Raw genomic sequence first — 21,011 nt, 5'->3', positions numbered from 1 at the left:
ACAAACCATAAGTGACTCTTAATCTCACAAAACAAACTGAGGGTTGCTGGGGTAGGGGTGTCGGGAGAGGTGGGTGGGGTTATGGACATTGGGGAGGGTATGTGCTATTGTGAGTGCTGTGAAGTGTGTAAACCTGGCGATTCACAGACCTGTACCCCTGGGGATAAAAATACATTATATGTTTATCAAAAAATAATAATAAATTAAAAAAATAAAAATTAGAAAAAATAGAGGTAGAGAGGATTGGTGAACTGGGTTGAAACGGTAGGAGTAGGATTGGGGTCTTGAGATAGATAGGGTAGAATTAGATATTTGGCCTTATAAAGCTTTTTATGATTAAAAAAAATATTTATTTGTCAGACAGAGCTCACAAGTAGGCAGAGAGAGAGGAGGAAGCAGGCTCCCCACTGAGCCACCCAGGCGCCCCGCTTTTTATGATTTTTGATTGCATTTTTGTTCTCCGTTCATATTCAGCGGAATTCCATTCTGTTTCATTTGGGCGGAAGTAACCCTAGAGAGGAAACTGGCTTTTTCCGAAGGGGTTGATGCGCCGTGCATCCCTGCCCAGAGATGTGGCCGACGACAGCACTAGTCAGTGAAGGGGCCCCAGAGGGAAAGGAGAAGCCAGGGGGCAGCCTTGAGGACCGGGAGAGTGGCAGGACCTCAGGAGGGGTACAGGGTTTGGGTAAGCCTGGGGATTCTTTCCTTCAGAGTTTAGGGACTCCTGTCCGGGATGCGCGAAGGCAGCAGCTGCAGCCCTCATCCCAACACCCAGATCTGTACGGAGCAGACACCCTGGCATCGACCGCACACACGGTCTCCGAGCCAGGACGCCCGGGGACCTTAAAAAGCAACAGCAACAGCGCATGGAGCGTGCCTGTTGGCCTCGGGTACAGTGTCCCCCACGCGACTGCCCTTGCTCCACCACTTCCGGCCCTCTCGTCCCTCCACGCAGACCCAGGAGGGTTCTTGGGCCGGGTTGCCGCTGGACCACGCTCTGCGGGCTTGTGTCCTGGCGCTGACCCGCAGGACGCGTCAGGCGGACACGGGCACCGCGCCCACCCGGCGGCGCGCGGGGGCGGTGGGCGTGGACAGGCTAGGGGCGGGGCCTGCGCGCCGGACCTGGGCACCACTCCCTCCGGGCGGCGCGCGGAAGGGGCGGGCATGGGCACGCGAGGGGCGGGGCCTGCGCGCGGGGTCCCGCGCCCTCAGTCCCGGCGGCGCGCGGGAAGTAGCCGCAGGCGGCTTCTCCCGTGGGGAGAGGAAGACAGGGGAGTCGTGGGGCGCGGTGGTGGCCGCCGCTGTGCAGGCGAGTAGCGGGCGCCGGGGCGGGAGCGGGGGCGGGGCAGCGGGGCATGGGGCCCGCGGGCGCTTTCGTCCCTCTGCGGTGAGGGTCCGCGCAGCCTTCTTGCTTTGCTTCCAGTTTCCTTCTGACCAGAACACCTATTTCTGGGGGAAAATCCTCAGAACAGAAGCAGGCGGCCGAGACGTCCTGCGCGAGCCTCAGCCGGACCCGCGGAACCCATGCGGAAACTTTCGGTTTGGGTTTTTGTGTTTGGGCTTTTGTGTTTGGGCGGCGTCTTGGCCAGAAGCGGGTTTGGATAAGAGCACTTGGGACCGGCAGCTGTGAGCCGGTTGTCAGGCCGTACGCGGAAGAGGGGAAAGGACTCTTTCAAGGCGGGATAGGAGGCCCTTTAACGCTCGGAAGAGCGTGTTGGCCGGACCCGGAGCCGAGTTAAAGGCTTTTTCTGTCTCACTGAAATCGGACTCGCTCGCGCGTCCCGCTGTGCAGAACCTGAAGTCACGCTTAGGCGGCGGAGTCACGGGCACCTGGTCTGTGGTCATTTGCTCCTCGTGGTGCTTTTATGTATTTAACAAGGACCTGCTCCTAAACCTCTCGTCTTTAACACCCCCTCGCCCAGACGTCCCCTGCGAGGTCCCAGCCATCCCTTTATTTAGGAGCAAAACAAAAAGCAGCACTTGGTTTGAATGGAAGCCTTGCCGCCCAGGTTCTGGTTCCACTCCCGTTTCCGCCTCTCCTCGCAGGCTGCCTCCATCACCACCCCCGGCGCCCTTGTGAAGTCTGGGGTCTGTGCAGGTGTTCACCTTACTACACCACGCGGTCGGTTGCTCCCTCGTCTTCCATGTTTTTTCTTCAGTTGGCTTCCAGGTCGCCACATTCTCCCGCATTTCCTTCCTTCTCCCCCGCCCCTCCTCCTGCGTCTTTAGGTTTCTGTTTCTTTTCCCAGCCGCTGAATGTTGGCTGGCGAGCCGCAGCGCCCCGTGCTGGGACATACTCTCTTTCTAGCCATACTTTGTTCCAAAGCAGTTTCCATCCCAAGTCCTCTCTCATGGCTGTAAATAACATTCATAAGCTGGTGCCTCCCCGTGTTTCGCTTTCCTTCTATCCCGAGTTCCAGATGCGTATTTCTAGCCGTTTCCTCAACAGCTCTGCTTAGAAGTCTGATGGGCATTCGACTTTAGGATGTCCAGACAGAATCTGGGGGGTACCACATCCACCCAGTCCGCCCTTCTATATCCCCCTCATTGACCTTCCTTACCACCCTCGAGGTTCCTGTGGTCTTCTTAGCTCAGACCCAACATCCAAGCAGCCAGCCAGTTCTGCTAGCTCTGCCTTGAAGAAATATCTCCAGTCTGACCACATCTCAGCCCTCTCCAACAAAAACCACAGTTCCCTCTTACCTAGATGGACTGTTAAGTCTCTGATTTGGTCTTCCTGCTTCTGCTCTCCTTCCTCTATGGCCTCTGTCCAAACAGCAGTGATTATTTTTTTTAAGATTTTATTTATTTATTTGACAGAGAGAGAGAGATCACAAGTAGGCAGAGAGGCAGGCAGAGAGAGATGGGGGAAGCAGGCTCCCTGCTGAGCAGAGAGCCCAATGTGAGGCTCGATCCCAGGATCCTGAGATGATGACCCAAGCCGAAGGCAGAGGCCTAACCCACTGAGCCACCCAGGAGCCCCAAACAGCAGTGATTTTTAAAAAAATATCATCAGAACTTTAACTTCCCTTCAAAACTTTCTGGTAGCTTCTGATCAAAATCATGAAAACTGGACTCTTATGATTGTTTCAAAGCCCTGTGTGATCGAACGTCCAAAAACTTTTCTGATCTTGTCTCTCCCCTTGGTCCTTGCTTACTCCGCTAGTGACCTTGACCTCACTGCTGCTCTTTGCCTGCAGTGGGCCTGGGCTGCACCCTCACAGGCTTCCCACTTTCACTCACCTCGCTTCCCTGTTGATATGCTATCTCGGGTTACTGCCTTTTTGGCTATTTTAACAGCCCTTTGCTCCTGACCTTTGGTGCCAGTTGTTGTTAGATACTGATTGTTATTCTCTAGTGTTCCACAAAGCCTGGGCCCCTTTAAGCCCTTGTTGGCGTCTAGGGTTCTCTAATATTAAAAATGCACAACCATGTATGTCTTGAGCCTCATTTTGATAAGACGTACAGTTTGTTGTTATAGTCAGCGTTTTTGTAAAATGTGCTTCCTGATTTGGAGAAGATTTCCCTTTAAATATAGAAAATGAAAGAAAAATGTTCACTTTGCCGAAAAGAATGTGCAGTAATTTTTTTTTCAATTCCTTCATTTCATTAGGAAATGATAGTTGCTCATTTGGAGGTTTTTTTGAATGGCACCAGGAATAAGTAGTTTTTTTGTTTGTTTAAGATTGTATTTATTTCTTTGACAGAGAGAGATCACAAGTAGGCAGAGAGGCAGGCGGAGGGGGAGGGGGAAGCAGGCTCCCTGCTGAGCAGAGAGCCTGATGCGGGACTTGATCCCAGGACCCCAGGATCATGACCTGAGCCAAAGGCAGACGCTTAGCAGACTGAACCACCCAGGTGTCCCAGGAATAGGTAGTTTCAATGGGAAGAAGAAAAACAAAGGCACTTGTTCGGGGAATATTATACACATTTCTGAGTTGTGTGGTGACTAAGTCAGTGTCAGAATATCAAGAATTTATAGTGAAATTCAGGTCTCTTTTTAAGGTATGTGGGGATAGAAGTGAAAAACAATATTTTTATTATTAGGAAAGGCTTTTGGGGGATAAAAGACTGTTTAATGTTTAATGCTTCTTTATCACTTTCCTCCCGAGGAGCTAGTTCTGTGGTGACATCAGTAGCATGTGTACCTACTTTCCCTTCATTTATTTATTTATTTAAAAAAATTTTTTGAAAGATTTTATTTATTTATTTGACAGAGACACAGCGAGAGAGGGAACACAAGCAGTGGGGAGCAGCAGAGGGAGAGTGGGAAACAGATTCCCCACTGAGCAGGGAGCCCAACGTGGGTGGGGCTCGATCGGATCCCAGGACCCTGGGATCATGACCTCAGCGGAAGGCAGACTTTTGACCAACTGAGCCACCCAGCCGTCCCCTTTCCCTTTTAAAAGAGAAGATACAAAAGCTCTCATTTCAGAATTGGGATTTCAGGTGCTTGAATAAATATGTAAAATGGAGGATTAAATAAACATTTCCGGGGCACCTGGGTGGCTCAGTGGTTTAAGCCGCTGCCTTCGGCTCAGGTCATGATCTCAGGGTGCTGGGATCGAGTCCCGCATCGGGCTCTCTGCTCGGCAGGGAGCCTGCTTCACTCTCACTCTCTCTGCCTGCCTCTCTGCCTACTTGTGATCTCTCTCTGTCAAATAAATAAATAAAATTAAAAAAAATAATAAAATAAACATTTCCAATGAGGGCATTCGGAGTACGGAGCAAACTGAAGATAAGAACAGGTCAGTTAAGGCGAAGCCAGGAGTGACGTTAAAATCAGAACATCTGTCACAAGCTGCTGTGTTGAGCACTCCTTAACCTGGAGCTTCCCAGCAGCGGAGAAAGGAGGCCACACAGCTGAAAAGCAGGTGCCCTCGAAGATCCGTGTGTGTATTTTTGTTTTTATACCTTGCAGAAACAAAAGTTTTTGTGTTTGTTTCTGTTGTTTTATAAGTGATGACACATTGACTTGCTCTAAGGACCTATTTTCAGAACGAGGGAGGTACATATTTTGCCTTCTGGTGCTTTACCATAAAGTAGAAATTGGATGGGGCCCTGTTTTGATTTAGAATTAACAATCCTGGACTCTGGGGAAGTTTGTATACACATTCAAAAAACAGAGAGCAGGGATGCCTGGGTGCCTCAGTGGGTTAAAGCCTCTGCCTTCGGCTCAGGTCATGATCTCAGGTTCCTGGGATCATACCCCACATTGGGCTTTCTGCTCAGTGGGGAGCCTGCTTCCCCCTCTCTCTCTGTCTGCCTCTCTGCCTGCTTGTGATCTCTCTCTATGTCAAATAAATAAATAAAATCTTTAAAAAACAAAACAGGAGAGCAGACAGTTAATCATGGAGATGGGCTAAAGCCACCTGGAATGTGCAGATATGGCCCATAAGCAATATATCTGGACATCAAGTTCATATGACTTCTATTTAAAAGTACAAAAACCTCGAAAACCATTTTTTATAAAGATTTTATTTATTTATTTGACGCACAGAGATCACAGGTAGGCAGAGAGGCAGGCAGAGAGAGAGGGGGAAGCAGGCTCCCTGCTAAGCAGAGAGCCCGATGTGGGGCTCGATACCAGGACCCCTGAGATCATGACTTGAGCCGAAGGCAGAGGCTTAACCCACTGAGCCACCCAGGTGCCCCCATTTTTTTTTTAACTTACTAAAAAACTTCTCCCCCACCGGTTGCATTATCATGTAGAAAAAGAAGATATATAGAGAGATGCATATAGATATATGTATTCACACATCTACCGCACACAGATAACCAATGTTATCTTTTTAGTGTACTTTTTTCCCATCTGTTTTCTCTACAGCATGTTTCACAAAGCTGATATCATACTATAGATGAGATCAGACTGTATAGGCTACTTTTGTTTACTTATAGAAACATTTTCTCAGGTCCTTAAAATTATTTCCAGCAAACTTTTTTTTTTTAAGATTTTATTTATTTATTTATTTAGAGAGAGAGAGAGAATGCACAAGCAGGGGGAGGGGCTGTGGGAGAAGGAGCCCTGACTTTTTTCTAATTATGCTTGTCTTTCACCAGTATTTGGACATTTTGATTGGTTACCTCCAGTAGAACTTCAACTAGCCTCTGATACTGCGTCCACATTCTCTAATAATAAGAAAATACAGTCCTCTGCCTCAGACATCAGAATTGCAATGACACGTTCCCAGAGATCCTGTGAGAGGACAAAGCTGATTTAACCTGAGGAATTGAAAAAAGAGACCATGTGTAAGGAACTGGGGGAACATGGGAAGAGAGACATGAGAGGAGGCTGGAGGAAGGAGCCTGATCAAGCAATGTCTCCTTTGCCATCTTGAGAAATTCTATGGGAGGTAACTAGGCTTTCAGGTGCTGGTCACTTTGTAGTATATGTAGATATTGAATTATAATCCTGTACATCTGACACTTGCATAATTTAAAAAAATTGTTTTTAAGTCTAAGAGCAGTAGGAAGCCCTTGCAGAATTGTAAAGAGGAGTAATGTCATCGACAGGTGTTTTTCGTAAAGATCATTGTAGCAGCCAGGCAGGGAAAGGAGCAGGCTGGCTGAGAGAGCGTGTACTGGACCAAGAGGGAAGCAGGATCGTGGAAGTGTGCAGAAGGGCCGTGGGAAGACTTGAGATGTATTTTGGAGGTGGAATAGATGGATGGGACTTGGGGAACAGCTTAGAGGTGAATGCACGGGAGAGCATCCAAATTCCATAGGAGTGGAAGGGGAAGTATCTTGAATGTACTGTATTTATATTCACATCATTTAAAAAAAATGCAACATCATTTAAAACAAGGTACGTTTGGATGGGCTAGCTAGTTCCTCTTCTGCCTGAGTCAGTAATTTATGTGATAGTGATGATGATGATGGTAAAGCGCTCTGTGTTTAGCTCTCCCTCGAAACCTAGAAGGCTGCATTAATCTTATATCTGGAATGCTGTCTCCTTTCGGAGGGTGTTCTTGAGTGCTGGCTGTGCCCTAGACCTTGGAGTTACAAAGGAGAACAGGACAGATCTGGGCGTCGTGGTAGGGTTTACATTCTGTGGGGAAAAAATGAGAAACTAAGCAGATACACGTACACGTCATTAACTGTAGTTGTGATCAGCGCATGACACCATGGTACTAGGGGGCTAGGCTCCCATAACACCTTTCTCATACAAGCCTGGCACCTAAAATGAAAAATGCGGGCACTGGTTCCCTTTGACCGTGAATAAATATCAACAGGGAATACATGACAGTTAACCCTTTTATTGATGTCGGCTTTTACCATCCTTATGGATTCTGCACAACCCCCAAAAGAAGAAAATAAATACATGACAGCCAATCGTCAATAGTGTCATTTCAGTATAAGATCGAGCGGCTTCTGATTCTACTTATTGTATTCCTGAAGTTATCAAATACCCAAGTGGGATTTAAAAAGATTTCCAGTGTAAAGAAGTCAAAGAAAAGTCCACGTGTTCCTCCTCTGGCTGGCATAGGTCTTTTCTTTGGCTTTGTGGCAGCCTCATGGAGTTCAGCCGTCCCATGCTGTACGTAGTTCAGGGAATTGCTGTAGTTCAGCAAACGTTCTGGAAAGAGCCAAACAGTAAATATCGTGGGCTCTTATGGGCCATATGGTTTCCACTGGAACTACTTGGCTCTGCCTTTCTAGTGTGAAATTAGCCATAGACAGCTCATGAGGGAATGTGCATTGTTTTCTTCCAATAAAACTTTATTTACAAAAACAGCCATAGAAGGACACATGGGTGGCTCAGTTGGTTAAGCATCTGCCTTTACTTGAGGTCATGATGCCAGGAACCTGGGATCCAGTCCCACATCGGGCTCTCTGCTCAGCAGAGAGTCTGGTTCTTCCTCTGCCTGCTGCTCCCCCTGCTTGTGTGCTTGCTCGCTTGCTCTCTGACAAATAAATAAATAAAATCTTAAAAAAAAAAAAAAAGCCATAGACAACACAGTGAACGTGCATGGCTTTCTCCCAATAAAACTTTACTTGCAAAAACAGGTGGCGGGCTGCGTTTGCCTGCTGACCTCTGCCGTCATGCCTTGTCGTGAATTTGGATGCTCTGTCCATCACGGCTGGGTTGCGTAGAATAGAATCTACTGCAGGTAGTTGAAGCAGAAAGGTATGCATTTGAGGATATTATGGGACTTAGAATATCGTGGGGGGAGTTGAAGAACTAGACTCCAGGTCGGGTTTCTAGGAAGACCTCAGAGCAGCACTTAGCAGACTCGGTCTAGCAGAGCTGGGCTTCTGCCACGGATGCTCCGGCCAGATCAGCAAGCTGCTGGCTCGGGAGCCTTAACCAGCAGCGCCGCTGCCTTGGGCTCTGCCTCTCTCTGCCCGCGGTTAACTCAGATATGTGAGTGCCTCTGATTGGCAGAACTGATGATATACCTGGATCTTCCCTTTGGGGGAAGCCTGGGAAATTCAGCTTTTAGCACTGGTGGTACAGGAGGTACCGGAGATCTGCAGCCAGGAAGTCAGAGTCAATTTCGGATGAGCCATTTTGCAGGCTCTGCTGCAGAACACCTCATTGGCGGCTTCACCTCCGGACTCTCCCCCATCTTCGCATACTCGTGCTTCCAGAAAGCACCAGCAGCAACAGGACGCTGTCTCCCAGTATAACGCAGCTACCCCTCCTAGAAACAGGGGGCACTCGCTTTCTCCCTGGAAGTCCCATAGGTCATAACATCATCACAGGTGTTATCCCGGGACCCAGCACACTCAGGAGTCTGGTGGCCCGAGGCAGAGTAGGAGAGACCGAGCTGCTCAGTGACCAGGGCACACCCATATTTGTCATCCTCTCTGTACAAGCAAATCCCCTCCATTTCTGAGCATTCCCAGTTACTCTTCTCCTAACGACATCTCCTGACCCTGCATTCCCTTGTAGCTGCTGGCTGTTCTCTCCATCTTAGCTAGGCTTTTTCCCCTTCCCCATGCCCCCACCCACTGTAGACTCCCAAGCACACTGCGGCTCCTTCCGTGAGTTTGCCGTTTCCCTTGAGGTGCTAAGTGCTGTGGGTGCTGACCCCTGTAGGAAGACCTCTCTTCCTTTGGCTCCCAGTCCCACCCTAGGTCTGATTTCCCTGCCACTCCGTTGCCACTCCTCCCCCTCCCACCTGACTCCTCCTGGTCCAGATGCCCCTTTGGCATCAGCTCTGTCTTCAGCTCTCTGCTCTTCTCCTTCTGCATATTCCCAGGTGCTCAGGATTTCACCTCCGGAGCCCCGGACCTACAAGTGTGAGCGCCTCCTGGGCAGCTCCCCCTCTAGGTCACGGGGCAAGCTCCCTGTGTCCCAGACTAGAGGAATGGGTCACGCACCCCCACCTTGCTCCAATCAGTGGATGGCAGCACCACTCACCAAGCTACACAGGGCACTGGCTTGGGAGGCATATGGGCTTCTTGCTCTATGAGCCCCCAGTGCCTCCCTGCGGACCTTTGTGTGTCCCCTGTCCTTTCCTCAGTGCAGGGGTCTGCATCCTCCCCTGGGTTCCTGGCACAGCCTCTCAGCAGGAGGCTCTCCCAGTGCAGAGCCCCATACACCGCAGCCTGGTCTCCTGCCCTGTGCGATGTGAAGCCATCATGGACAAGTCAGACCATGTCCCTCCTGCTCACCACCTGCCAGGGGCTCTCTATCTGCCAGTGTGATCACATTCAAAGTCCTTGGGCACCTGGGTGGCTCAGCCGGTTAAGTGTCTGCCTTCCACTCAGGTCACAATCCCAGGGTCCTAGGATCGAGCCCCACATCAGACTCTGCACTAGCCGGGAGCCTGCTTCTCATCTCCCTTTGCCCCTCTGCTCTGCTTGTGCTCTCTCTCTCAAATAAATAAATAAAATCTTTAAAAAAACAACAGTCCTCAACAGAATATGTCAGGCCCCTCACTTGATAATTCTGTTTATCTCCATCCTTACATCTCACTGGTACCTCCCCCCCCCCGCCCCCACATACCTGAGCCCTAGAAGCACCCAGCACGGACCGATCCCAACATACTTCGCTCTGTGGTGCCCCAGTGGTTTTGCAGTTGCTGCCCTTCCCACCCTGAAAGCGTCCACCTTCCTCGGCCTTACTCACACAAGTTTCCTCTGCTGCAGGGATCCCTCCTGAGCGCTTCTGCAGTGCCCCCTGTCCTGGATGGAGCACCAGCGCGGTGATTGTCGCCTTAGCCTGGCTTCACATCCCTGAAACCCAGAGGTCTTGGTGCAGAGTAAGTTTCCCACCACACTTACTGCTAACGACTTACTAATTAAACAAGGAACCACTGATGTTACGCGTATTCGCCACGAGGTGGTGCTGTTCAAATGGGAAAGAAGGCGGCTCTCGGCGGCCGGAGGGTTCCGGCTCTGGATGCCTTCCTCTGAAATGGCCTTGTTTCAGAGGCCCCGAGTTCCGCAGTAAGCTTTTTCTGGGGTAGATCCGCGGACAGACTGAGAATTGCGTGATAAAATGCATGCATTTTATCATCAGATGATTACTGATCCTTCTTTCATGTGAACTCCTCACTCTGGGGCAGCGCACTCTTGAGGAGGGTTCTCAGTTCCGAGTATACTTTCTACTGAATGTGTATCACTTCTGCGCCGTCGTGAATTCGAAACATTGTCAGTGAAACCATCATAAATTGGGGACCAGCTGTATTGCTCTGAAGGTTGTCACCACCCACAGTCCAGGGGGTAATCGGCTTGACTCCCAGGACACCCCTTTACCTGGTAAGCCCGTCTAAAAAATACCTTCACGGCAGCATCTGGACTGCTGTTTGAACTACAGCTGGGCCCCAGAGCAGAAAATTAACCCTCACCAAAGGCCAGGTGAGAGAAGTCAGCTGAGCATGAAAGGAAAGTTCCCAGTGCTGTTTGCATTTAGCCAGGGATGGGGACCAGAGATCTGATGGCAATAAGTGCCCCGAGGAACCCCTGGGCGGTTTGTGAGGAAGAGAGGCTGTCCTGAGAGGGGCGTCCCTGGCTGCTACCCAGAGCTCTCCTCCTGCCTGGAAGTTCTCTGCTGGGGTTCCTCCCAGCACTGGGGCCCAGAAAGGATGATAGCCTTGGGGACACAGCCATTTCCCCTTAACTGGTTCCATCCTGGGCTGTTCATGTTTCAAAATGATGGGGCGCCTGGGTGGCTCAGTGGGTTAAAGCCTCTGCCTTCAGCTTAGGTCATGATCCCAGGGTCCTGGGATCGAGCCCCACATCGGGCTCTCTGCTCAGCAGGGAGCCAGCCTGCTTCCCTTCCTCTCACTCTGCCTGCCTCTCTGCCTACTTGTGATCTCTGTCTGTCAAATAAATAAATAAAATCTTTTAAAAAAAATAAAGAAATTGTGCGGTTAAAGGGCTATATAGCTTCATCATGCCAATTAAAAAAACAAAAAAAACAAAATGAGGTAGAGGTTTGGGGCAGTCCTTAGAAAGTGGTTTGGCTTCCTATTTTACTAATACTGTTGAAGCAGTCAGAAGGGAACGAACGCGGGTGTCCCTGCCGTACCCACCCGTACCTGTACCTGTATCTGTCCTGTTTTTTCCGCCCTCTCTCATTTTCACTGGGGAAAATGGTCGCTTTTCTCCCCAACAAAGGCAGACCCCTCTGTTGGCCCACCGGATCCCCCCGCTTGCCTATACAAGCCATCCCTCCAGCAGTCCTTGTCTTTCCAGCATTGCTGAACTGCCCCTCTCCACTAGCTCTTTCTCTACAGCAAACAGCCATCTTTTAAAAAAAAAAAAAAAAGATGTTATTTATTTAGGGGCTCCTAGGTGGCTCAGTCATTAAGCGTCTGCCTTCGGCTCAGGTCATGATCCCAGGGTCCTGGGATTGAGTCTCGCATCAGGCTCCCTGCTCAGCGGGAAGCCTGCTTCTCCCTCTCCCACTCCCCCTGCTTGTGGTCCCTCTCTCTCTGTCAAATAAACAAAATCTTTAAAAAAAAAAAAAAAAGGATGCCATGTGGATGAGGAGGAAACACTACGCAGAAGAGGGGTGATCCGGCTCCCTCCTGACAGGTCTGAAGGAATGCTTTCAGTCCCTGTAGATCGATTTGCATTTTCTGGATCTGGATATAAATGGAATCAAAATCTGTACTTTTTTTTTTTTTTTTTTCCCGGTCTGGCCTCCTTCGTACACCATAATGAGTTTGGGACTTACCCACGTCAGGCCGTTTATCGTTTCTCTCTCCTTCGTGTTGCCAAGCAAGGCCTTCCACGACCTGGACATCACACAGTTTGTTTCTCCCTTCCCTTCTTGGTGAACGTTTCTCATGTCCTCCTCATTTCTGTAAACTGGTAATTGTGTCTAAAGACTTGGTCAGAGTCGGGCTAAACATTTTTGGCAAGACTGTGTCATATGTTTTGCTGGCTGCGTGGCGAATGGCATCAGAAAAGGCACACGCTGTCTGGTTGTGATCACTGAGACTGAGCATTTGATGGAGGGCGGCGAATCTGTTCTATCTTGGAATTTTGTGTTACATTCATCAGATTTTCTATTTCAGATGCATTGTTTTTTTTTTTTTTTTAATTTATTTATTTGACAGAGATCACAAGTAGGCAGAGAGGCAGGCAGAGAGAGAGGGGGAAGCAGGCTCCCTGCTAAGCAGAGATCCTGATGTGGGGCTCGATCCCAGGACCCTGGGATCATGACCTGAGCTGAAGGCAGAGGCTTAACCCACTGAGCCACCCAGGTGCCCCGATGCATTGGTTTTTACTCTGCTTTTTTTTTTTCTCCCAATCTCCATAGCTATATATATATATATATATATATTTTTTTTTTTTTTCCCAAATGACTTTACTGTCATTTTACATTCTCTGATTTTTTCCAAGCCTTTCCACCATATTCTGCTGTTACGGTTTTATAACACGTTTATTCCGTTCGTTGCCTTCTCTGTTTTTTCCTAAGGGTGTTGGACCCTCGATTCATCTACAGTTTCTCTCTTCATGTGATTCTGTTCTCCCTGCTTTGATATTTTTGTTTTTTCGGTTACAGTCTCTTTAGGGTGTCCGAGGACTGCATCCCTTAGAGTGATTGTCTGTGATAATATAAGAAGGGCGCACCAAAGGGAAACTGTGCGACTTCCTTCATCGAAAATGTCCTGCAGGGACGCCTGGCCGACTTGGTCGGAGGAGCGTGCAACCCTTGATCTCGGGGTCATGAGTTCAAACCCCATGTTGGGTGTGGAGATTACTTAAAAATAAAATCTTACAAAAAAGGAAGGAAAGAAGGGAAGGAGGGAGGGGAAGAAAAGAATGTCTTGCTCTGAGAAAAACGTCAGCTGAACTGAAAAGCACTTACCTGGTTGATTTATATCCTGGCATAGTCTCCTGCTCTTTGTCCTGGGCTGGCGCCAGACCATCCAGAGACTGGCTGTTGTCCCCAGACGGCACTTGGAGCGGTCCCATCCTAGAGCCTACACGCTGTTGGTGTAAATTTTTCCTTATCTCCCTTGTTATGTCTCTAATAACCGTAACGGCTGCCAACATGTATGAGAACGGTTCTCAGCCATTTTGATCTTCCTAAAAACCTTCAAGGCACTGGAATTGTCACCGCTTTATACATGGTGAAACTAAGGCACAAAAATACCACGTAACTTGGACTACGTCATGCAGTAGTTTTAGAGCAGGGTGCTGGGATTTACATTCGGGCAGTCAGATTCCAGAGCACATAGTCCCTTTTTATTTTTGAAGGTTATTGAGAGAGAGAGCAGGTGCATACATGAGTCTAGGGGGAGAGAGAGAATCTTTTTTTTTTTTTTTTAAATTTATTTATTTGACACAGAGAGAAGGTGAGAGAGGGAACACAAGCGGGGGAGTGGGAGAGGGAAGAGCAGGTTCCCCACTGAGCAGGGAGCCAGACTCAGGACTTCATCTCAGGAACCTGGGACCATGACCTGAGTTGAAGGCAGATGCTTAACCAACTAAGGCATCCAGGTACCCAGAGAGAGAGAGTCTCTCTGCTGAGCGCAGAGCCCAAGGTGGGGCTCGATCCCACAACCTTGAGATCATGACTTGAGCTAAAACCAAGAACTGGCTGCTTAACCGACTGAGCCCCCCTGGCGCCCTCCATAGTCTTCGCGAAAATAGAGTATTTTTGGCGTTTGCAAGCTATTCTTCTTGATATTCATTTTCATTTCCTGTAGTCTGTGTGGCTACTTGCCTAGAATGCACATTTGTCAGTCTTCTTTTCACCGTGCTCCTATTTAATGTGGGGGATCCTATTGGGACTCTCTTGGGCTAGATACGAGGTGGGTACATTCTTCCTTCCTTATCTGAGATCTGCTGATCTTCCCTTGAGAACTTCAGCTCAAGAGCTCCTCTATCTTGGGTTGAGTTTTTCCACGGGATCGTTGCCCTGAGAGGTTGTCATTGGCTCAGTGGGGCTGTTGTCTGTAGCGGTGGCCAGTAGCTTCAGTCTTAAATCTTTTCTGGGATGAGGGGTAGAGGTAAGGATGTCATTCTGTCAAGTTAAAAGCACACACACACACACACACACAAAAGTTTGAATCTTTCAGAGAGTAATTTGGCCAAATCTCTCATTATTGCAAATGCATTTGTCCTTTGATGTGGAAATCCCATCTGGGGAAATTATTCTGCAGATGAAACTGCACATCGATGGGATGACTTTTATACAAAGCTGTTCTCTGCAGCGTTGTTCGTCCTAGTAACAGACTGGGAACAGCTCACATATCCGAGAACAGGGAACAATTATGGTACAACCACGTGCTACAAGATTGTGTTATAAAGAAATCAGTGCTGCCTTGGAAAGCTCTGAGGTTCTAGTCTTTTTTTTTTTTTTTAAAGGTTTTATTTATTTATTTGACAGAGAGAGATCACAAGTAGGCAGAGAGGCAGGCAGGGGTGGGTGGGGAAGCAGGCCCCCGCTGAGCAGAGAGCCCGATGCGGGGCTCGATCCCAGCACCCTGGGATCATGACCGGAGCCGAAGGCAGAGGCTTTAACCCACTGCGCCACCGAGGCGCCCCTAGCCACTACCTCTTCTTATATGTATATACACAGATGTCTTCATTCCCGTGACTAGTGATTTTGTGTGCCGCTCCTCGGCGGCCGCCTTCACGCTCCTTCCATTTCACAGAAATGTTTTCACCTGCATTTGCCTGTCCCTGATGGGGAGGGGACCTTCCGGAGGCTTCCCAGGCTGCTTCCATCAGCCTTCCATGCCTGCCTTGCACTGTGGGAAAGACCTCTGATAGAATCAGTGGCTTGGTGGGAGCACAATCCTCTTCTCTCCTGTCCTTCCAGCGCGGAGCACCACCGTCCAGGATGGGAACCATTTGCCCATCTAGGAACCACCATGGTGCCAGCAGAGACTGCCCTCCACCTCACAGCTTTCCACATGTCTTCCCCTTGGCCGGCTCCTTGCTCTCCCCCTCCACATGGAAGGTGGTAGTGAAGTTTTCCACATGTTGTCACGCACTCTCTTCTCTCTGAGCTAGGTAGGAGGGCTCAGGAGGGGGTTGGAACAGCACCGTCAAAGATTTCTGGAGGCTTTTGTTTTCTTTCTGACCAGTGTTTAAGAAAAATGAGACCTAGGGGCGCCTGGGTGGCTCAGTGGGTTAAAGCCTCTGCCTTCGGCTCAGGTCATGATCCCAGGGTCCTGGGATCGAGCCCCGCATCGGGCTCTCTGCTCAACGGGGACCCTGCTTCCCCATCTCTCTCTGTGCCTGCCTCTCTGCCTACTTGTGATTTCTGTCTGTCAAATAAATAAATAAAATCTTTAAGAAAAAAAAAAAAAAGAAAAATGAGACCTAAAGTTGCAGTTCTTTCCTTTTGTTATTTATTTTTGATCATGTCAAGAGATTTCGTTGAGTTGGCTTCACACATCATTTTACCCCAGTAGTTTGGGACACTTTTTATGAAGAGCTGTTGTCTTACTCCCAAGTGTACTTACCTGCAGTGGCTAGCGAGGAAGGTCATGGCGTTAAGTTGGTTTTACAAACTCATCTCAATGAATAAGTGAAGATCATTTACATTGACACCATAAATGCTTCTGAACACTTTAACAATTCTTTTGAAATTGTGACGTAGTTAACATACAGTGTTGTGTTAGTATAATATAGCGATTCAACGATTCTCTACGTTGCTCAACAATTTTTTCCTTTTTTAATACAGGAGAAGCTCCTCTCTGCAGCTTTGCAGAGTGACACCTTTTTTTCGTAACACAACAGAGTCAGCAGTGAATCCTAACCAGTGAAGAGAGTCCAAATTCACTCAGTTTTGTTATTTGGGATGTATGTATTAGCATTTTAGAATTATGCCTTCAGGTATCTCTCAGAAGCTGTCATAACAGCTTCTGTAACAGCTTCGGCTGTGGAGTAGAACCTCAAGTACAGACAATACATTCATCGGGGTAGCCAGCAGTCGCCTCACTGTTCAGAGCAGCAGCAAACCCTTTCTCTCCTTAGGTACGTTAGAAAGAAATGTTCTGTGTTTTTCTTCATCTTTTCTTCCCGTAACAGTGCTTCACCATTTTTGCTGAGGGGTTTTCTTTAACCTTGAATTATTTTGCTACTTGTAAGCTTGTGTTATCAATGCCATTATGATCCCAAGCCTAATTGAATTCTTGACTTGAACTCTGGTCTTTGATCAGGAACAATAAATTTAAAAGCTCTGGAATAAAGCCCCCGCCCCTTTTTTTTTGGAAATAGGAAACCCATATTTATCTGTTCTGAATTTTCTATCTTTGGATAAAAGAATCCCTCTTGAAAGAGCCTGGTTGGGGGTTCTGTTAACGTTGCCAACATTATCTGAAGATTTGTTTTTTGTTTTTTTTTAACACTTTATTTTTTTTTAATTTATTTATTTGACAGACAGAGATCACAAGTAGGCAGAGAGGCAGACGGAGAGAAAGGGGGAGGCAGGCTCCCCGCTAAGCAGAGAGCCCGATGTGGGGCTCAATCCCAGGACCCTGGGATCATGACCCAAGCCGAAGGCACAGGCTTTAACCCACTGAGCCACCCAGGTGCCCCTATCTGAAGATTTGTTTAAACTAGGTTCACATGAAGCACTTTTCTCTCGCAGCTGATCTAATTCTTCCACTCTGACTTCCGAATTTTTTAAAAGTAATAGAAGGACGGGCATCTGGATGGCTCAGTCAGTTAAGCATCTGACTCTTGATTCCAGTTCAGGTCATAACGGGGGGTTTGTGAAATCGAGCCCTGGTCAGTGTGGAGCCTGCCTGGTAGTCTCTCCCTCTCCCTCACGTGCGCGCTCTCTCTGTCTCTCTCTTTCTCTGTCACAAAAATAAATAAATGAACAAAATAAAATAATGGAATGAGGATAGACTATAATGATTCTTTGTTGATTTCACCGAAGGAGATCCCTAGCCTTTGTTTCCAGAGTCAGTCCCAAACCCAGAAGTGAATTTTTCCCGAGGTGAATACTCAGTCTTCTGAACCATTCCAAGGATTAGCCAAAAAAAGGTATTCCTTACTTTTCAGAACCCTTAGTATAATTGCTTCACCAGCCCTGACACCAGTGCCTGACCCCAGCCAGAGAGAAGAGCTCCAAGGCCGTAAACCCCGCATGTCGTTTCGTTTGACGTTTCAGATCTTCTCTTTGTGCTGACTTAATCACGATGCCAGCTGGTCATCTTCTTATTTGTGTCCTGTTTTATAATTGTGTTTGATACAAAAATGAGTTGTGTATTTAGTTGTGTATTTACTATTTGAGTGTTCTATTGCTCTCAACTTTTCTGTTTCTAGTTTACACAATAACTCGATAATGAAGAAGTTGGATTTAAACTCCATATGGACAGACTGGCATGGGACCGACTCGTCTCCCTCAAATACCAAAGCAGTTGACTTTGTTCTGGAGGTTTCTAATTCCATGTCAGACTTCCAAATGTCTCCTGTTAGCATACACTGACTCCCTGTTCCACTCCCCCTTGGCCATCCGCGGTCATCCTCGTGAAGTTCATGGAGGGTGAGCTTTCCCCAAAATCCGATTGGCATTTTTTTCTTAGGACCTCTATGTTACAGTCTCTTGGAGGCTTTCAGATTGAATGAAAAAAAAATTTTTTTTTTCTGTTTGTAACGTTTGGATGACATTTACAACATTCGTCTGCTGTGTTATTTCTTCTTCTTGTAGAATGAAAAGAAATGTTGAGAAAGAAGTGAAGCTGTCCTCCTCTCCCTCGGATACTGATGATGGGTGTCAGGAAGTCTAAAATAGACCCCTGCCCTCTTTCTCTCTCCCTGGGGAAAAGCCCCGGGGTGGAAAAGAGTCAGGGATGCCAGGAGTCAGCTTCCAAGAAACCGGACGACCTCCCCATGCATGATCTGGCTGAGCCAAGCCCCACGACCCCGGACCCGGTGCCCGCTGGGGAGCATGATGGGACTGAGGTCCAGGGAGACACGTTGGAGGAGGAAGAGGAGGAGGAGGTGTTCCTCAAGTTCGTGATCCTGCACGCGGAGGACGACACAGATGAAGCCCTCAGGGTCCAGAACCTGCTGGAGAATGACTTCGGCATCAAGCCCGGAATCATCTTTGCCGAGATGCCCTCCGGCCGGCAGCATCTACAGAACTTGGACGACGCCGTGAATGGGTCCGCATGGACCATCTTGCTGCTGACCGAGAACTTCCTGAGAGACACCTGGTGCAAGTTCCAGTTCTACACGTCGCTCATGAACTCAGTGAACAGGCAGCACAAGTACAACTCAGTCATCCCCATGAGGCCCCTCCACAACCCCCTGCCCCGCGAGAGGACCCCCTTCGCTCTGAGGACCATCAACGCCCTGGAGGAGGACAGCCGCGGCTTCCCCACCCAAGTCGAGAGAATCTTTCAGGAGTCCGTGTATCAGATCCAGCAGTCTCTGTGGAAGGACACCCGAAGTAGCGTCCGCAGGCAGGTCCTCGCCTGAGACAGAGCCCCCAGCACGCGGCTGGCTCTCGTCTGGGAAAGCCGACCCCTCGTCTCTGCATGAGAAAGCACATTTCTGGCAAGAGGTTGGCAGAATTTTACAGAAACCCAGGAGCTCAAGCACGAGACATTTCTGCAGGACATTGTGTAGACTTTGGAGATGCTCTTTGATGCTTTGGATAAACTTGAGACTGTCTGAGCTTCGAGAACATTCCTCTCACGGTTTTCCTGGCCCACGCGTATCACAAAGGATAGTCTTAGTTCATAGCCCTGGTATCTGTCCTTGAACACAGACTTCTGTGGGAGACGTTGTACAGATACAGCGATGCTTTCATTTTGTTCACAGAGAACGTGAGGGAGAGAAGGTCCCTGGGAGATCTGACCGCCCTTCCTCAGGAGGCCCCAGACAGAAATGTCGCAGCCAGGGTGACTGGTATCATTGCCCAGAAATACAGAGAGCCCAATGAGAACATTCAGAACGTTGAGTAGTGATACTTGCGAAACAAAAAGCTGATGCGAGAACGGTGGGGCATTTTACAAGAATCCAGCCAACTGTGTTCTTTCTGCTGGACTTGGGGGATTTGGAGACAGTGCCTAGCCCTGATTAGCCACCCATTTGCTGGCATTGTTGTTAGGGACGCCGGGGAGCCATGTCGTGAGGTCCCCTGGAACCTCAAGCTCTTGTGATGTCATCTGTAACTAGAGCTTTACGTGTGGGGCTTCTGAACAGTTCTGTGTCCCTGACCGTGAGTTCTCCTTCGTCTCTCTTAGGACAGCCTTGAGAAATTCCTCGCACTCCCAGTGCCCTACCAGGAAGCGTTCCTCAGCTTGGTGATCAGAGTAGCCTGACTGCGTGCGTGTACACTGTAGGTTTTTCCTAGACTCAGGATGGAAGCAGGAGACGCATTCTGTGGCCTCCTCTTCTGTGTCCCGCACTCCCAGCACACCGCACAGGCCCACAAAGCCCTGTCCCTTCCCCTCCTGCCTTCCTGCGCCACCTGTGGCTGAAGGAGAGCCAGCAGGTACGGATGGGGGATGAGATGGGGCGCAAGTAACGCCAGGTAGCCAGGAAAGCGCCCGCTGGGGGACCAGGAGACCTGGTTCCAGTCTAGTCTCTGCCTCTGAGGCTGAATGTGACCTTCCCCTCCTTTCTGTGAAATGAAAGGCTTGAACTGATGGAGCTCTAAAGGGCCTTTGTCCTCTCTCAGAATGTGAACAGGTAGGAACCAGAAAAGGGAACAAGCAAATAATAATAATAATAATTTTGTAGTGTGATGTGTAATAAATTGCAGGAGGTGTGAGATCAGCTCCCAATGAAAGGAAACGCTAATGTGTTTACAGCATAATTGATTTCTGATGCTACCTGTTACACTTTAATAGTCCCAAGAGAATTACAATACTTGCCTCCTCAGATTCTTTGAAAATACATTTTTTTTGTAGGGACTGTTGAGCAAAGACAGTCTGCCTGGTTTTTCTTTCTCCCTATCCTCACTTCTCCGTGTCTCCTCCTGGCCCTGGGGTCTGTTCACATCTTTCTCCATCCACCTCTCCATAGCCATCACCGAATGTTCCATGGGGAACTTTCCCGTAATCCTGCAAGTAAGTGAAACCTCCTCCTCCACTAGTACTCCTTGAAGAAGAGATCGTTTTCGTCGTGCAGTGACATTTTCTTAAAGTCCCTTTCTGTCATAGTCGCTTACTACCTACTTTTCTTTCTCAGTTTTAATGGTGTTCTTTTTCCCCCCCTGTGGTCTGTCTCCAATTTCATACAGTAAAACAGCATTAACCCACCCTTTCTGCTTACTACCAAAGCGGGAGCTATGGGCAGTGGGTGGTTTTTTTAATATATGTGCCGCTGAAACGGGCCCTCGATGGTGTTTTTTAAATAAATGTTTTTATTCATTGCCCTTGACTACCCTTGATTATTTCCAACTCCAGGGAAGATCGTGGGAAAGTATTTTGAAAAAAAGGCATCATCTGTACTCCTCCCTAGAGTACCAGGCACAGCGCCTCCTTCCATCTGGAGTGAAATATATTTTTTGTGATGACAAAAAATGTGAAGTCCTGAATAATGATGCATGTTGAAAATAACTGCCTTAGAAAGAATTACCAAATAACTAAACCGAGGATGACAAGAAGGCAAGGTGTGGCCTTAGT

The 21,011-nt window shown here is 48.4% G+C and overlaps 1 protein-coding gene across 1 annotated transcript; it reads left to right on the top strand.

Moving 5' to 3' along the window:
• Positions 1-1,190: 1,190 nt before the first annotated feature.
• On the top strand, positions 1,191-20,761 carry TICAM2 (TIR domain containing adaptor molecule 2). The gene is made up of 3 exons (XM_080804045.1): positions 1,191-1,309; positions 10,099-10,211; positions 18,083-20,761. The coding sequence occupies exon 3, from the start codon at positions 18,139-18,141 to the stop codon at positions 18,853-18,855; it is 717 nt and encodes a 238-aa protein (XP_080660171.1). The 5' UTR covers positions 1,191-1,309; positions 10,099-10,211; positions 18,083-18,138; the 3' UTR covers positions 18,856-20,761.
• Positions 20,762-21,011: the final 250 nt, after the last annotated feature.

This window comes from Martes martes (genome assembly GCF_963455335.1).
Source record: "Martes martes genome assembly, chromosome: 5".
Classification (NCBI taxonomy): domain Eukaryota; kingdom Metazoa; phylum Chordata; class Mammalia; order Carnivora; family Mustelidae; genus Martes; species Martes martes.
The sequence above is the reverse complement of the archived record's forward strand: the minus strand, read 5'-3'. Positions and strand labels throughout refer to the sequence as shown.

Coding starts and splice junctions, on each gene's coding strand:
- TICAM2 (XM_080804045.1), top strand. CDS start 18,139: ATGATGGGTGTCAGGAAGTCTAAAATAGACCCCTGCCCTCTTTCTCTC.